At 32.7% G+C, this 18,189-nt stretch overlaps 1 protein-coding gene across 7 annotated transcripts in view; it reads right to left on the reverse strand.

Annotated features, from left to right (window-relative positions):
* The window catches only part of LRRIQ1 (leucine rich repeats and IQ motif containing 1), a 117,179-nt gene that overhangs the window by 91,364 nt on the left and 7,626 nt on the right, over nucleotides 1-18,189 (reverse strand). For 6 of the 7 annotated variants that reach the window (XM_072037005.1, XM_038173132.2, XM_072037002.1 and 3 more), the window contains 8 exons: nucleotides 18,113-18,187; nucleotides 16,739-17,935; nucleotides 15,660-15,812; nucleotides 14,140-14,290; nucleotides 9,248-9,441; nucleotides 8,377-8,504; nucleotides 2,004-2,077; nucleotides 1,603-1,696 (listed from right to left, as the gene is read on the reverse strand). In XM_072037005.1, the coding sequence (XP_071893106.1) occupies nucleotides 1,603-1,696; nucleotides 2,004-2,077; nucleotides 8,377-8,504; nucleotides 9,248-9,441; nucleotides 14,140-14,290; nucleotides 15,660-15,812; nucleotides 16,739-17,935; nucleotides 18,113-18,187 (2,066 nt within the window). The remainder of the gene's footprint in view (nucleotides 1-1,602; nucleotides 1,697-2,003; nucleotides 2,078-8,376; nucleotides 8,505-9,247; nucleotides 9,442-14,139; nucleotides 14,291-15,659; nucleotides 15,813-16,738; nucleotides 17,936-18,112; nucleotides 18,188-18,189) is intronic. The other variant, XM_072037022.1, reaches the window with a different exon arrangement.

Consider the following 18,189-nt stretch of genomic DNA (forward strand, 5'->3'; position numbering starts at 1 on the left):
TATATATAATGTAGTGACTTATTCCCTCAAATTAATACCAAACAAATGTAGCTATCCCAACAACCTGGACCATTTTGTGATTCTTCTCCAGTTTCTCCCAGACAGTGAACAAATACATACCTTTTCTCATTTAAATTTCATTTCTTTGTTACCCATCATGAAGTAAAATCAAAGTAATGACTGTGGCTGACATTTGATGCCTGATGCAAGAAAAAAAGGAAAAACAAACAAACAAAAAACACCACCACCACCAAACAACAAACCCTCTAATGCTAAGAGATGGACCCTTTTAGTGAACAGAACAAGCTGTGGTCAATTTACATCTTATCTTACATTGTGACCAAATAGGCTATAGACTTTCTAATTTCTCTACTGGTTCTAGAATATGGCAGGCAACTGCTCAGACAGCAGAACAGATTTCTCTCCCTTTTGCTCATGCTGCAAAAAATCCAGTGGATGATGGTAGAGCTTATCATGAAACTATGCACTTTAGATCAACAAATCTCTACAGGCTGAGTATCAAACTGAATGATTTTTCTTCCTTTAGCTGCAGAAAGCACTATTTTTATCCACCTCTTTTGCTCTCTCAGAGCACTCACTGTATGCAACTGGATAATCTTAATTGTACTCAGACTGCTCTTTAAGCATTTGTATGCTAAGAAGGGAAGAGAGGGATCAAGAAAAGGCAAAGGGAGCCCTTTAAACAATACATAACATTAAATATGGTGCAGGTATTTTCTTGTCCTAAAACGCATTTGAAAACATGAGAAAGAAAGCAAGTAGATGATGGCAAACAGTTTGAAGGGAATAACAACAGTTTGCAACTGAAGATACAGTCTTAACTCCTTTGCTACTGGCACTGTTCATTTCTACTACAGAAATGCGACCCAACATTATTAGCCCCACAGTCGGGTGGCGTTTTTCCACAGTTCTGGAAGAATCTCTGGTCACTATTCACATAGAAAATAACTAAAGATTGAAATTAATTCCTAGAATGGTTCATAATCAATTATTAGAATGGTTCATACTTAAAATAATGTATATTTCTCCAAGATGGCATGCAATACTGGGTCTCTAGCCATTCTTATGGCCACATATTTACATATGATTCTTTTATTAAGGAGACAGAAGAAAAGATGGAAATTTACAACTGATAGTTTTTCCCTCATTCACAGAAGTACAGCTCAAATAAAAATCTCTGAGGATAAAATTGCCCTAATATTTTTTCACATGAAAAAAAATATTTTCATGTGAAAATATGAAAAAAAATATTTTCATGTGAAAAAATATTAGGGCAATTTTATCCTCAGAGATTCACATGAAAAAATATCAATCCTTTCAATTAAAATTGTATTTACATTTAAAAAAATGTTAGTGCACCTATATAACTACCTACATTGTGCATTGTCACTATTGTCAGAGGCCTGGAAAAATTACACTAGAACTATTTTCATAGTGCATATAACTGAAGAGCGATCTGAACATTTATTTAGTGAACTATAAATTTAGGTTATTTTGACAAAACAAAACAAAAAAATATTTTCTAACCGGCTTTTTATTTATTTATTTATTTTTATTCAGCAAATCAATTTATTTTCTTACTTGCAATTCCTTTCTTGGAGAAGAGGATTTCCACTGAGCAACAACTCCCTTAGATTATTGCAGCCACTTAACCATGCAATGACACTTTTAAGGTCTGTATTGTAATAGAAAACAAAATTAAATATCAATTTGAATGTAGAACCATATTATTTTACTTAAAATCACAAATAGTACCAAAACCATGTAGAATTATGAGCAACTCTATTACATGTACACTACAGTTATTATCAATACGTATAACATCCATATTTGAAAAATATTTATGTTTTCTGTATGTCTCATAAATAATATTTGAATTTTATAAATATATTTGGAACAATCCAAATTCAAATGAATTTATAATTTATTTAAGAACTTCTAGTTTGGATGGGCATTTGATTTATGTTTTCTATACAACTCACCTGACAAGCAGTTATTTTTGATGTCCAGCTTTTCCAAAGATACAAACGAATTTAAAGGCACAAGCTCAGTTAGACTAAGAACAAAACAGAAAAGTTTATTTTTAATTAAAGAAAAGCAGCAGCTCATAAACAGGCACTAGAATCTTTTACAGTTATATCAACTTATTTATTTACATGAGAAAATACTCATTTAGCTATCCAAGGTGCTAGTATTAATTACTGAAATTCCTCCTTTATCTTCAAAGCATTTCTTATTCTTCTCAGGAGGTCACTTTTTGTTTGTATGTGTTACTGGTTTTGTTCAATTGGTAAATATTTCATTCTATTTCTCTTAAATTTAGTTCTGAGGATCCAAAGTATTGTAAAATTTACAAGTTCAATTGGCTTTTCTTTAGTCAACTTGACTAGAATAAAACAGAAGGCCCTGATTTTGGAGACAAAAATAAAATCTGCTTTTCCCCTTTCCTTTTTCTTCATTTATCATACTTCTTGTCAGTTTGTTTCTCTTCTCCACTCAGCACTCTCCACTGCCTAGACCCTAAAATCAACATAATTGTTGCCAAAGTTGTATTTCTTAACCATTCAAAGCTGCACTGTCCTGTAAAAGATTTTTAGCACTTCCTCTGTCTGAGTACAGAAGTAAGACAGTGTCACAGAAGTGTCAGTTATACAGACAGCTACAAAATTGCACTTCTTGCCTATCAGAGTTTTTCTTGTGGAATAAAGCAGCAAAGCAGGGCTAAAGCCACTATAAAATTCCTATTTGTAGTATTGAAGAATAGATGAGAGAAAACAGATGACATTCATCCGTACAAATGATACGGACTGTGAGATGTGTATTACCATAACTATTAAAATCTTTATTATCCATTATTATTAAAATTTTGTTTAGTTACAAACTTGCATTGGTGTAACTACCAGTAAATGTTAAGCTATTCAGTCAGCTGTTTCCAAATATTGCCTTTCAGATTTAAAAGTTACTTTTATGTTAAATATAAATGGAGGAGGAAAAAAAATAAAATAAAGATGTTGAAATTGTGTTAAACTAAAACTAGAATGTTTATGTATAGACATACAATAAACAAACTATATCTGCTGAAAAACTTACTTTTAAGTAATTTATTTCAATTCTGTAAGGACAAGGCCTAAGCATAACAGGAGAATGGCATCACACATGGCAATGCATGTGTTCACTTTGTAACTTAATTTTCATGGAAAGCAGTATTTTCTGAGGGTAATATTTATTACCTTTGAAAGCTATAGAACAGGGTTCAAATGGTCGCAAATATAACCATTAAAAATCCCAAACTTACTCACTTCACAAATTTACAATTGACCAGAGCCAAAAATACTATTCTGTTGTTGAAATCTGTTCTCCAGCACAGGCTGGAAAACATTACAACTGAAAGACAAAGTTGGATTTAATTCTGGTTAACAAATTCTGGACCAAGTCTGGTCCAGATTCGGTTGTGGATTCTTTATTCTTGATGGAAATTGTTTGTTTTCCCTACTATATGCCAAAAAACAAAAAACATTCTAATAGTAAATTCAGAGAAATGGATATAAAGTCAATTGAGTATGTGCCAGTATACTTTCATTTCCCTCTCACTCCATATTTTAAAGTTGTCCTTGTTCTAATGCTATTTAGTTCAATTACCTCCCTGTCAGTTTTCCAAAGTATCAAATAAATGTGAAGAAGCATTAACTCTAAAAACCATTAAGCATCAAATACTCTTGTACACACTGCAAAAAGTATCAGCATTTTAGGTTCTTAAGACAAGTCAATAGCACATAAATATTTTTAATATTTGTAACAAATATCATTATAGATAACAGTGGCAAACACTGACTAAAAGACTAAAATCCATAATACATATTAAAGATTCACATATTTAGGAATATCAGGGAAATAAATGACATAACAAGTATGAGGGACTTGCACACTAAAAAGCCTGTCTTTCTACAAGTCATAATGGATTTTTTATTTTATTTTTAAAGTGAGTTGGTTCAGGGGATTTTTGTCTGTATACGCTGTGGTGAATTAGAAATTCTATTTGACTACTGGACTATCCTTGCCTGCCGTTGGCATTATGAGAGTTAAAACATTTCCCCGTCATTCTATAGCTTTCCTTTTACTGACATTCTTTGTTAATTTTTTTCCTAAGAAAATTCAAACCAGAAAGACAAAGGACATTACTGAAAACTTAATACTACTTGACCTTGTCACATTAGCCCAGGGCATAAGAGAGATATAAATTACAAAGAAGACACAAAAGTAAAAGATATTTGCAAAAAAGAAAGCTATAGCTTCCTCTTTCTGCTCCCATTTAAGACTGTAGCAGGACAGGACACAGATAGCCACAGAAACTATATGTCAGAAAACAAGATTTAAGAGCCTAGAATAGTTGTAAGTATACACCAGAGAAAATAAAGATTGCTTTTTTAAACAAAAATTTTTTAAACACAAACTCTTAAGGATGGTCCAAATCTTGCTGTGCATCAGTTTTTTCCCAGAAAGTTATCACTGATGTTAATGAGCAATAAGGAGGGAAAGATAATTAAAACAAACTTATGTTAATCTAGATCTTTAAGTAATGTTTATTCCTCTTTCATACTTTAAAATGTTATTATTTTTTAACTTGCAATACAAATTATTTACAAATATTGCAAATATGTTGCAATATTTGCAACATATTTGATGTTGAATCAAACATAATACAGGAAATCTACAAGTCACTTGTTTCCTGAATACTCTGTTAGGCAGTATACTTCATCAGTATTGTCCATGGTGCTACACTCTTAGAAATAAACACATGACCAGTGAAGAATTACTGAAAATGATAAACAAATCTAGACCAATAAGGGATGTATGTGGATGATGACAATATAAATACAGTATACATACAATATAAATACAGGACAGTTTGTTCATGATTGACTGAATTCAACATCCAATGACACTTATATGTATTGTGACAGCTCTGGAAAATCTGTCAAATTTTGAAAACAGAATGGCTTACTGTCACTGTAAGAAATTAAGTTAAAAACACACATACCATGTATATTGAAGTGGTGAGAACAACATGTATCAAGAATTCAAAATTCAGCTGCTTTTAAGCATTTCTATAATAAGCCTATTAAAAATGGCATGTATTTAGTTGCAAAAATGTGAGCAACAAGTTCACAAAGAATTTGATCCTGGTCAAACCAGTTTTCCCAGAAAAGGAATTTTTGCAGCTGCCTGCATTTTTTTTTTTTAATATTAACTTCTTATCTTCCACACTTAGGTTAGAAAACAAAACAATAATAATAAACCTTTGGAATATTATAACAGAAACTAAGAGGGATACATTTGTCCATTCTCAAGTTGCACAAAAACTGTAAGGACTACTTGAACAGTAGATTGATTTGGTGTCTCACTGTAAAAGTTTTATATGAAGAAATTAATGAGTAAGCTACATAATTGTAAATACATGTAAATATAAATCTCACATGAATTCTTACTGCATATTAAATATGTAAAAATGTTAGTTCCAGTGGAAATATTTTTCTCTCCTACACCGAAACCTTTATCTACCGTATAAAAAATAATCCTATTTATACTAACTTATTGTTTGTGTTCTCCAGCTGCTCCAAAAGAGAGCACAGATCTTCATAGTCCCAATTCTGCAGTAATCAAGTCAAGAGGGTATTCACCTTGTACATTGACCTGCTATAAGCTTCATACATGAAAACCACAGCAAAACACTTAATAAAAGCAGGGGTGGTAATATGGCTGCCATTTTTATATTTGATGAACATGTAGATGAACATTTTTATATTTGATGAACATCACTACATGCCATAATTCCTTGTTGCTATATTGTAGGTTTAAAACAATTAATTTGGAGTTTTATCTTTAGCAATTTTAGGGTTTATGACACAGACAAAATATCTCAGAAACAAAAAATATTGTTTATTTATTTATTAAATTAGCATAAAAATTTTCTTTTTATAGTACTACATTTAAAAAAAAAAAAAAAACAACAAAAAACAGATTCACAGTATTAGCACTATATGGGCTTCCTGTAACTAGTAAAAAGGAAATGGCTCTCAATGTACACTTTAAAAACAAAAATAAAAACAAACAAAAAAATCCAAAACCCATAAAACTGCACTAGCTATAGGATAAAAGTAAAAAAACAGTTTTTCTTTCAACAGCTTGCACCATTATATTCACTGTTGCTATATAGAACATCAATTTACTTATGTTATAGCACACACATACGGAGATGCTTAGAAGTGTACATAAAGTCAGTGCAACAAAGCATGCTACTGAAATCCCAGGAATCTAGAGGCCTTTAATGTGCATTTAAGGCTGTCTTGTCCTGTTTGTCCCAAAGATTTGAGATAAGGTATAGATACCAAAAGGAAAGAAATGGATTTTTTTGTTGTTGTTATTTGTATCACATCCAGTTTGCTCATGCATAAATACATGCTTTCTCCTATTTCAGCAGACGACATTCAACATCTCAATGCAGGCACTGGAAAAACAAAGTAAGCATTGGAATGGAGAATAAAAAACATTAAGATCACAGAATGGGCAAGTGGTACATCTACATGGCCAGCCCAGCACGACCTAGATCTTGAGGCTGAATTCAAGCTATGGCTGAAACTGGGCTCTTAGGTCTGCTGTCTCACCAGCAGGCACATTGGGTGTTCCAGCAGTCACATCTTAATGTGGGAGGAAAAAAAAAAAAAAAAAAAGAAAAAAAAGAAAACTACAAGAAGGTAAGAGCCACATTCCATATTATACAGGAATTCCACATTCCTGCCTGTTCCATAAAAAGCTGAACAGGTCAGGAAAAAAAAACAACAAAAAGACAAAAAAAAAAAAAAAACACAATGAAAACGAAAGAAAAAGCAACAAGAACAAACAAACTAAAAAAAAAGAAAAAAGAATGAAATCAATACGTGTGATTTGGAGTTTTACACTTAACAGATAATGACCTTGCTAGGCACAGCCATGAAGTTTCTCCAAACTCCAGAGGAACTTAAAAAATCTAAAGAGCTTTAAAACTCAAGGACTAGATTCTGTAAATATAAATAACTAGGTGTTATATTTCCATGTATGAACTTACTTGCATTCTACTTCGTTAGAGATGATTGAAAACAACCTGTTTATAAAAAGTTATAAAAATATAGGTTGCATTTTCTTAAATAGCATTAATTTTCCATAAAGGGCATTCCTTGTAAAAAGGACTCAGACTTATAGATCTGTTATACCACAGGCTCACAGATATAGTTGACTGCTGAACTACTGTCACCAAGGATGGGATTCTTCTGTTCATATGTAGACAAACCAACATGTGAGCTAATGGTCCAGGCTCTGTCAATAGTCAGTGAAGATGTACAGTCACTTGTAGGGTGTGGTTTGTCTCAAAGAAAATGTCTAGAAATGGTAGATGAATCACATGCTAAAACAACTCCTCTTCATTAACTCGAGTGCTGAATGATTAGTTCAGAGTGTATATTCAGTGTAGCATGTGTGCAATGGTATATTTTGTGTGTTTAGGTGAGAAATCCCTTTCAGAGTGAACACATTGCAATATGGAAAAAAACAGTAATTTACTAGCAAAATTCATTTCACTACCAACACAAAGTAAACTATAATTGTACCTTTTTAATTTATTTTTTTGTTAGCTCAATGTAAGTGTAGGAAAGGGTTGGTAGGCAAAATAAAATAAAAATCAAGATTTTGACTCCTGAAAATACCATCATTCTAATTCTACAGATGTACAAAATATTTTATAAAATGAAAAAGAAAGCTGATTATATAGTACTTCAACACATGATCTGGTTTTATACTGCTTGTCTTGACCTCACTTTATTTTTCTGTATCTTCGAACTGAACCGTAACAGTTAAGAATGAAAGCAGATATGCAGTACTGACATTTGGTTTTGGGGACATTAATATATCATGTATATGAAATAAAAAACAGCCTAATGAACATTCAAACTTGTAGTATTTAGGTCTAGCAGTTATACTTAAAATAGCCTTCAAAGTCTGTTTTGAATAAACTAGATGAGAAATATGAAGTTTGACAGACAAACTCTAGAAACAATTGCTAAAGAAACACCATGGTTTTAATAATGCTGCAATGCTCAAAAATTATTTTCATATAACCTCTAATAGAAAAAATTACTTTTCATAGTTACTGCTGTTTCAAATTTTCTTAGCTGAAGGTGGCCGATGCTATTACTTGTCAACCACATACTTTCAAAGTATGGAAAAGATGGTGATATTTTAAGCATACTGAGAATTATACTTTTTAGATAAGTGTATGAAATTCCTCTGTATCAACTTCATAAAGGGAAAAGATTTCTTGATTACCTATTTTGAGACAGTGAAAGAATCTGCAACAGAGGCAACCAATACAAAGGAAGCATTTTCATAGCACAAATGCTATTGTCATCCAAATATAGTTCTCTTAGCAGAACATGATTTTCCAGCCTTGGAAGCTAAATAGAGAAGAGAAGGTTATTTAAAATTAATGTAAATTAGAGAAACAACAATGGAATGCTTACCATCTGCTTTTCATCAATCATTATTAAATGTAAGTAAAAAAACACATTTTGTATATATGTATCATCTTCTTATTATGCATATTATGTGTTAAATATTTTTCAATGTCCTCTATGTAGTCTGAATAGTCAATATAAATTAAAAAAAAAAAAGTGGGGAGTCAAGAGCCACAATCTTACTACTTTATTTGTGCTGATTATTGAAAATAGTTTTCAGCTCCCATATGCATAAAAGAATCCTTGGCAGTAAAGATTATTATTTGTCCATTTAGCAAACTACTTTTCTATTATATATGTTGCAGCAAAAATTTCAACGTCTGGAGAATCAGCATTCATGAGATTAACCTAAATTACTACTTATCTTTAATGACAATAGTACTTCACATCATTTTAAACAGAGAATAACACATAAAACAAGGAGGGAAATATAATAATTGAAGGGTCAATTTTCCAAGGACTTAGGAACAACAAAAAACTTTACCACTGCTAGCCATTTTTACCTTTGAAAAATCTCTCTCTGAAAGGAAAACATAACAAGTCAAAAAAAAAAAAAAAAACACAACACAAAACAAACAAACAAAAGCACCCCAGGCAAACAGAGCATTCTGAACATTCTGAATAACACTACTGTTAACAAAGATGTATGTACAATAAACATCCACTTAATTCAAAGCTTTTACCTCCTGTAGATTATTGCCTTGTAACTTCAGAATTTGAAGTAGTCCACAACTCTCAATGCCTTCAATTTGTGTGAGATGATTAAAAGAGCAGTCTAGGTGTATGAGAGTAGGTGCTTCACAAAGACCTTTTGTGTTGATTAATTGATTATGATCCACATTTAATTGCTGAAGGTTTTTCAGTGACTCCAAACCACCTGAAAATTAAAGGTGTTAGCTGAGTTAAACCATCCTGAAATAATAATATATAAAAGAAAAATCTGGTTTTCAAGTACTAAGAAAATTCTTAAGTTTCAACATATTCATATTATATATAGTAACAATATTAATCCTATACTTTAAAAAAAATACTCTATTTTGACACGATCAAATATGCAGCGCGTACAGGTGATAAACTTCTGATCCAATTAACTAAGCAATAATAATAGTTCACAACCCCTTTAGTACTTCTGTTGGAACAGAACATTCTTTAAATTATAAACTATGCTTACTGTGCTTGAGGACTTTATAACCTATCCAGAATCCATCAGCTCTATGAAACACTGACAGCTCTCTTAAGATCACCCCCCAAAATGGAAACAGTATTTCTTTAAAAGTTAATTTTAAATAATTAATTTTAAAATGTTTTTAGAAAGCTATCAGCAAGGTGAGAATAAATTGTATTAATACCTAGGGCAGGCCAGCATTATTAATATAAATGCCTCCTGTTTAAGTATTTTTTTAACAAATAAATGAATAAAGAACCTTTATGAAGTACCTTTAAGTATAAACCTACACTTCTACAGCCATTATACTCACAACAAACTTACTCTTACCAGCTAAAGAGCAAGAATGTGTGATCTCTCCTACAAAAAGATGCAAAGGAAAAAGCTCTTTTACCCATATTTATTTCAGAGTTTCTCACAAATCGTTCTCTTACAATGGTAAAATCATACTCATTCCATGGTCTTACTATATGCTAGATGTTCTGTGATGGCTGCCTTTTTGGAGTACCAATGTGTCTGACTTGCTACAGGTCAAAGCAGTTTTTTCCTATATAGTAAAGTATAGTAGTAAAACTTCTGTGAGGGGGTATGCCTTTAAAAAACGTATTTAAAAAAAAAAAAAAAAAAAGGAATTGCTGATTTTACACTTCTTTCAGGTATTCCTCATAGGATTGTTTTATGTAATACTTCACCTCAGCTTTATGTCAACAAAAGCTTCCCAAGTTCCCATAAGCAAGTTGGGCAAACTTTGCAGAAGTGAACGTCTTTGTGATTATCCTCTGAGAATCAATTAGATTATAAAACTAAAGACCACATTGCCACTGAGGAAATTCTTTACTCAGAGTGGTGAGGCACTGGAACAGGTTGCCCAGAAAATCTGTGGATGCCCCATCCCTGGTAGTGTTCAAGACCAAGTTGGACGAGGCCCTGAGCAACTGATCCAGTAGGAGACATCCCTGCCCATAGCACATAGTTTGAATAACATATTCACCTGAAAAAGCATTGAATATTAAAGAGATAACATCCTATTCCTAAAACAAATGTTATATATTCTAACTTCAAAACGGTGCTTCAGGAAATAAATATACAAATCTTTAATTATTCTGAAAGAATTTCAAACATACAGGACATACTATCCTGATTGTAAGATCGTGTTTGTATTTTCTCGTCCACTTTCCCCGCCCCCCCTTGGATAAAAACAAAAAGGGAACTAGCACCATCTAGTGGTCTCAAAACAATTTCCTTTCAGACAGTATTAACAGCTTCCAAGACTTCCTCAGAACAGCAGTCTTTACATTTCCACTATTAAGTTAACAGCATAGGAGTACTGGTAACTTTAAAAGCACTGAATTGCCATGGAGTGGGACCGAGGACAAACTACACACAGAGTAAGAAGAGTCAGAGTTAATAGAGGATCTGGAAATTTCATATTCTGCATACTGCACTGAGCACCTTTTTTTACATCTCCTGTCTTGTTTAATTAGACTAGAAGTAATTCTAAACAGACATGCCCAGACTACATACAGTGGCTGCATACAGTGGTTACAAATTGCTGTGCACAGCTCCTGTCTATTAGCTATTGATCTTTCGAGGTCTCTTCCAACCCCTTCAATTCTGTGATTCTGTGAAAGCAGTTCTAAAGTAACTTCTAGGTGCGATAACGATGTGCTTTCTTAAAAATAATAATTCCAAAGTGGCATTTAAGAGTATTTAAGAGTTACTCATTGCTATTCTTAGAACTACTAGGATTTTAGCCTACATACTACAACAGACATCCTGAGAAAGCATGTTCTATAATTAAAGTCAAAATGCTAGTTTTTTGTGTAAGAAAATTTGTACACAAAGCATCCATCTTCCAAATATAAATGCACTGAAATTAAGTATATTGCTGACACGATTTTTCCACTTAAGTTTGTGAGCATGCAACCTTAAGTGGAAAATCATAACAGACATATTTATTATACTTTTACTGTTATGTTAAGGGTTTTCTGGCAACTCTCATTTTTCCCTCTACTGATGCTATATTTTAAATGAGGACAAAAAAAAAAAATCAAAAAAAAAATCAGAATGTGCTTGATGTTTCCAACAATAAGTTAATAAATCACAAGTATTACAAAAAATACAAATTTTTTTTTTAGGGGAAACAAAATCACACTCAAAAAACAACAACCAAACAAAAAAACAAATAAACAAAAAAAAAAAACCACAAACAAACAGCACAAGCAAGCCCTTTGTGGAAGCTGAATGAACAGACAACACTGTACACCATTGCAACTGTGAAAGGTAGATTCCAAGCTGATTTTTGTAAACATTTATTTAGCCACTCAAAATCATTAGAAACTTAGTTCAAATAGCACCACATTGCACAAAACAGAAAGTACAAAAGTATTTTTACAAGACTTCCACAGGAAGATACTACATTCCACACAGATGCCACAGTCCTAAATTCATCCACCAATACTACTAATTACTATTACTAATAATTATTAGAGTAATCTTGCAGACATTTCTATCAATGGTACATCTTTATATGTACATATTTACATATGTACATTTATATGTACATATATACATCTTTACATATTATATGGTACATCTGAAAGAATCTTACCCAGCATTGTTGGCCACAAGGATACAAAGCCAATATTTATATTCACTTTGTTTCATCTTTCCCTGTTGGAATATTGATATGCTTTTGTAGCAAGCACTGATATTCCAGCACCCTTATTCATGGGTAATATAAATTCTTCATGAGTATTAATGTTTCACGTGTTTTGAATGTTTCACAGATTAGCAAAAAATATTCAAAATATCAATATAAAACCTGCTAAATTTCCAGACTGTTTGTATGGGTTGGCTTTTTCTTCCCCAAAATTTCCTATTTCTCTTTTCTATACCATTGCCATTTATCACTGAATTGCACTATTCATCTTCACACTGATCCAATTTTGTGTTTTATGTTTGTGGGTTTTTAATGCAATGGAAACCACTTTATTAAAATATTTCATGTGAATGTGTTTCATTCATTAGCTTAAAAACTGTTTTATGTTGTTTTCCCACTGTCCAGGTAGCTCTCTACTACACATACTTTAAAGAGAATTAACAGTCTAAATCAGGACAAAAGAAATCAAAAATTACAGTCTATTTATCTCCCTTCCACTTCCAGCTCAGACTTCTTTCCAAATAATATCTTCAAACTCTGCACAGACCAAAAATACAACTAGAAATTCACCTTTTTAGTCTTCCCAAAACATTTTGCAATTCATACAAAATTGTTTCATCACATGCATTTTCTTCATCATAAGAAAATACAATTTTATTTCAATTAATGAATCTCTGAAGATTTACTTCTGTTAATATTATAATCCTCAAATGATAGTGATCTGTATTTTGTTGGCTTTTACAAATTCCACAGTATATCATGTACTAAAACCCAAGTCCCTATAGCCACAGGGAGGCTGCTAAATCTTGTTCCATTCTATCTGCTGCTCTATCTTCCTAGAGAAAATTTACTACTGTCTTTCTTGAGAGCTCCCTTTCAAGTAATGATCTAGTAATTTACTACTAGCTTTTCCCAACTGTTAATGTTGCTTTTGAGGGACCCCTAATGGCCTTCCCTATGTATATGATTCTCAAATAACAATAAAAGTAACTTCTCCACTGAGGTACAGCAAGGATCTCAGTTATTCTCACTGCACTGCAATTTCCTGACCTTTTGTCAGTTGAAAAGGTTCTGGATCCTCGTTACATTTATACCAAATCTACTTGACAAAAGGCTCACCATACAGTATTTATGGCTTGCCAGAAGCTGACCCACAATATCTACCGAAAGGCACTTCACAGGCAGACAGGGAATAAAACAGGTAGAAAGGCAAATAGCTGTTCACTTATGAAAAATTCCTGTATGACCAACAGGTAACTCCTAGTCCAAAGTTTTTATGTACTGATGCATCTGTTGAGGTGTCTGCAGTTATATGAATTCTACCTGGTTGACTGCAGATAAACGGTATACCTGTTGCCTGCCATCTGTTGAGCCTAAAAAATATAACTAACTGCATCTGTAAATATAGCAGGTGTTGGCATACTTGCTATGCCTATACGATTTGCTTAGCTTTATGCTAAACTCATTCTTTTCTCAGCTTTTGACCATTTATTTCTCATATTTTTTCTTTTTTTTTGACCATACTTATTGGATCTGGGGGATGGAATGCATGGCAGTAGCTAAGCCATACTACAAATAAATGTGAATTTGAGTGTGATTTAAAATGCAGGAGTTTTCTAATCCATTTCATCATTCTCCTTGGGCTTAGCACCTGGCTGGCCCGAATCTAAAGGAAGCACAATCCTGATTATAAACAGCACAAATATTCTGCTATACAAATTGGAATAATTTTTCATTAATTTTCTTACCAATTCGAGTGATTCTATTGTAGGAAAGTTCAAGATTTTGAAGATTTATGCAGCCATCTAAGCCACAAACTGATGAAATATGGTTCTTATTCAGAATTAGAATACAGAGATTTTCTAGATTTTCACAGTCAACCATCTCAATGCTGTTTTCCTGAAACAAAGGAAAATAAGAGTATTAATATCATCTGAAGTGAAGCAATGGAATTAAAGTGTAAAAATATGGTAGATTATCACCAGTGTTTATTTTTATCCCAAACTTCTAGCTAGGCGCAAGAACATTTCTATTTTTTTCCATTAAAACAATAATGTGGTTATTTTGCGTTCTACTGGGATTGAACAAAGATATATTTTGCACTGCATTCTGGCTCTGAAAATGCTCAGGGAGGTAATTCTGTTTATTATTTAAAGTATAACATTAAAAACAAACAAACAAAACAAAAAAACAGTTTTGGAAGAGGCAATATTTTATCTAGATATTTTATCTAGATTTTTTTTTGCTTATAAATACCGAATTAGAAAGACTGAAAGTTTAGACATACATATTATGCTCTCATATTAGTATTTTATGTTTTGAGGTATCCCAAATTAAGAGATCTCAAATTTTACATTCTGAATAGATAAGCAAATCGGGAAAAGGACACAAGTATTTCAACCTACCCTGTTGCCCAGCTCTAATCACTGGACAGACAACACTGCTTTTAATTACATTTATTATCAGCTCTCTTCTCAGAATTATATTATATAAATAGATAGATAAATAAACAAAAATATAGTGGAAAGAACAGCAGTGGCTGGGCAAGTAGAAACATTCAAGACTATTATAGATAACAGATAAATAAGTTAATAATAACTAACTTTCTTATGAATTGGTGTTAAAAGACAAGAAAAAATGTAAAAAGAATTGTTCCATATAAATCATAAAGTTCCAGAGCCAAGGTATGTCATATATCAAAGTGTTTTCCTTAGTCATTAGAAGTTAAATTTACAATGCCTTGATAAGACAATGTACAGTAAAAAGTACCCAGAGATTATGCCTCTAGTAATATGTCATTTCATTCCTTGAGCATCTATATAATTTTCACTAATATCCATGGTGTGTATTGCAAAGGACTCTCTCCTACATACTCCTCCCTAAGCTGTGCTATGGTGAACAGCACCTATCCATTAATTAATCAGACAGAATGAGATAATGAAGATAGATCACCAAGCCATACTAATTCTAGACTGATACTATCATGCACTTTTCTTAGTATACTTTGGCTCTTTTGTGGGATGTTGTTTTAGTAATGCATATTGCTATATAAAACACAAATCTGCTGCTGTAACTGTTCACTTTTGGGAACAGTTGTTGATACTCCTATGCTTTTAAAGCACTAAAGGCTTTTACAGCTTTTATTTGCTGCAGCAGGACCAAATCACAGACTTTGACCTTTTTGAGGTAGAAATGATCATAACCACCTGAGCAGTAAAATCAACAGTTTTCACTCCAGTTATAATAAAGAATCAATTATGCTTGATACCTCCACGTTGATATACTTCAGGTCTTTGCAGCTACTTAGTCCTTCCAGCGCAACTAGACCACAGCGTCTCAGAGTCAAAACTTGAAGATTTGAACACTCAGACAACGTTGAGAGGCTACAAGCAGGCAAATCTTCAAGTGTTAGTTCTGTGACCTACATGTATTTGATGATAAATAAGATTAATTGTTGCTATATGGAACATATCATTATACAATGTCACATGTCTTTAAAAAGAGAGACGAAAACTACTTTTTACTAGAACTTTAGAAAATGCAAACAACAAATATGTTAACTCTTTCATACAGATGGGTCTGATCTGTTAAATAGGAAAATATATTATAAAAACAATGTTTGATTTTAATATCCACACTAAGACAAATAAAACTGATGTTCTACTAAAGATTTTGAATTTGAATGGATAGAAACTAAGAAAAAAAAATAATAGTATGAATTGCTTCACATCATGCTACCATACATAAAGAGAGAGTGTGCAAGAACAGATGAAAATAGTTCAGTCAGAAAGAGTGTGTAGTCCGGTATGTCATCTCAGACTAGATGTGAAAAGGAGAGCACAAAGTAAGCATACAGGGATACTCAGTGCTGGAAAGCAACAGGTGTTCTTTACAGCAAAACACCATCTGTAAGCTGATCAGCAATGTCTTGCTTCTGGAAGAGGCTATAGTCTTCTCAAAACGCTGAAGATAAATGAGCAAGAGATGAAATACAGAGCCTTATACAACGGCAAAACCATTTTAGTTTAGCTGAAGATAGGAGCTGGAAGCTCCTGCCATTTACAGTCTTAAGATGCTGTCAGTCATCTGAAGACACATCAGTCTGCTCCACTGTGCTCACAGGAACTCAAACATCATTCTCATTGCCCTTATCTTGCATTTGTGCAGAGGAACAACTCCCACTACATCCTACCCAACAATAATTTTCTATTCTTCCAAAACAGCATTCTGCTGTAAAAAACAAACAAACCAAACCAAAACAAACAACAATGACACACACAAAAACTAAAAATACCAAAATGTAGTGAAAGCTTAACTTCCCATTTCATTCTAAATCTGTATAGTTACCTGCTGCAGAGTACTCCAAGGGCCACTATGCATTATCTTCTGTATACTTAATGGAGGCATCTTGCTAACTGAAGTTTTCCTTGGTCGTTTTTTAATATTCGATTTCTTTCTTTTGTTTCCCTCATATATTTTAGACCATGATTTACATGTGTTCATCCAATTTATTCTCTTTTTTTCAATATCATCAGGCAGAATTAGTTTATTGGAATGATCAGTGACCTCTTGAATTCTGTCCCAGATCTCCCTGACTTCCTTATTAGCATCTTCCACTAGAAACACAGATTTCTTTGTTGTTCCAGACTGATAAATTTTATCTTTGACTTCTCTATTACCAGCATTTGACTGGGTATTTGATGAATTGCTGTGTGTATTTCCTACCATGTCAGTAGCTCCAAAATTAACAGATTCATGCTTCAAAGTGTTCATACTTGAAGCTTTATCAAGTTCCCCAGTTTGTGAGTAATTTTCTTCTATGCCTATTACTGAATTCATATATATGTTTTCATTATTTACTTGAGAAGAGTCTTCCTTCTTCTCAGAGCTCAGCATATTTGTTGGTGTCAATTTTCCTTCTGTAGGAATCATCCAATTATTTGTTTCATCCATCAGTTCAGTCTGTTTTTCTTTTTGTTCCTCTATTTGCTTTTTTAGTTCCTTTTTCTCTTCTATTATTACTTTCCTATTTTCTGTCTGTTCCTCTTTTATGCTTTCTTTGTTGTCTTCTCCAGTTTCAGTCATCATGGCTTTTGCTATTTTTTCTCTTGATCTTCTCTGTTCTTCTCTTCTTATTTGCAGCTGTTTTTCTCTTTCAAGTCTCAGACTTGCTTTCTTTTTCTCATATTCCTCACGCCTCCTTACCTGTTCCAAATATTTCTCTCTTTCTAGTTCTCCTCGTCTCCTTTTTTCCTCTTCTTTTTTTTGACTCCTTTCTTCCATTTGCCTTTTCATTTTTTCCTCTTTTACCTTAACTTCTCTCTCAATTTCTTCTTGTGTTTTCTTTGCCTTTTGTATTTTATCTTTCCACTCTTTTAAGATAGGACCATATTTTTTATGGACTAAAAGTGTTCTGAATCTAGCTTGGATTTTCACAGCCGCTGTATTCCTTTGTTCTGCCAGGCGTTTTCTTTCTTTTTCTTTCTGCTCTTCAGAGGCCTTTTTCTCCTCTTCCATTTGCAACTGTAGCTTCATGATCAATTCCTATGACAAAACAACAACTGGGAAGGACTTCAAACACTTTTGAAATAAGACATGTATTAGCATAGTTTTACTATTAATAAACAGCATCTGGTTTATTAACTGTTACAGAATAACATTCGTTCTCAAATATGACAGTAGCTTCACAGTATTTGACAAAATCTCATTGTACAACCTTACCTCATGTTGCATTATTTTGTCTCTCCAAGCTTTCTTTTCCTTCTGTAACTCATCTTCCATCACAGTTTGTTGTTTCT

Source organism: Anas platyrhynchos, chromosome 1 (assembly GCF_047663525.1).
Source record: "Anas platyrhynchos isolate ZD024472 breed Pekin duck chromosome 1, IASCAAS_PekinDuck_T2T, whole genome shotgun sequence".
In the NCBI taxonomy this organism is placed as follows: Eukaryota; Metazoa; Chordata; class Aves; order Anseriformes; family Anatidae; genus Anas; species Anas platyrhynchos.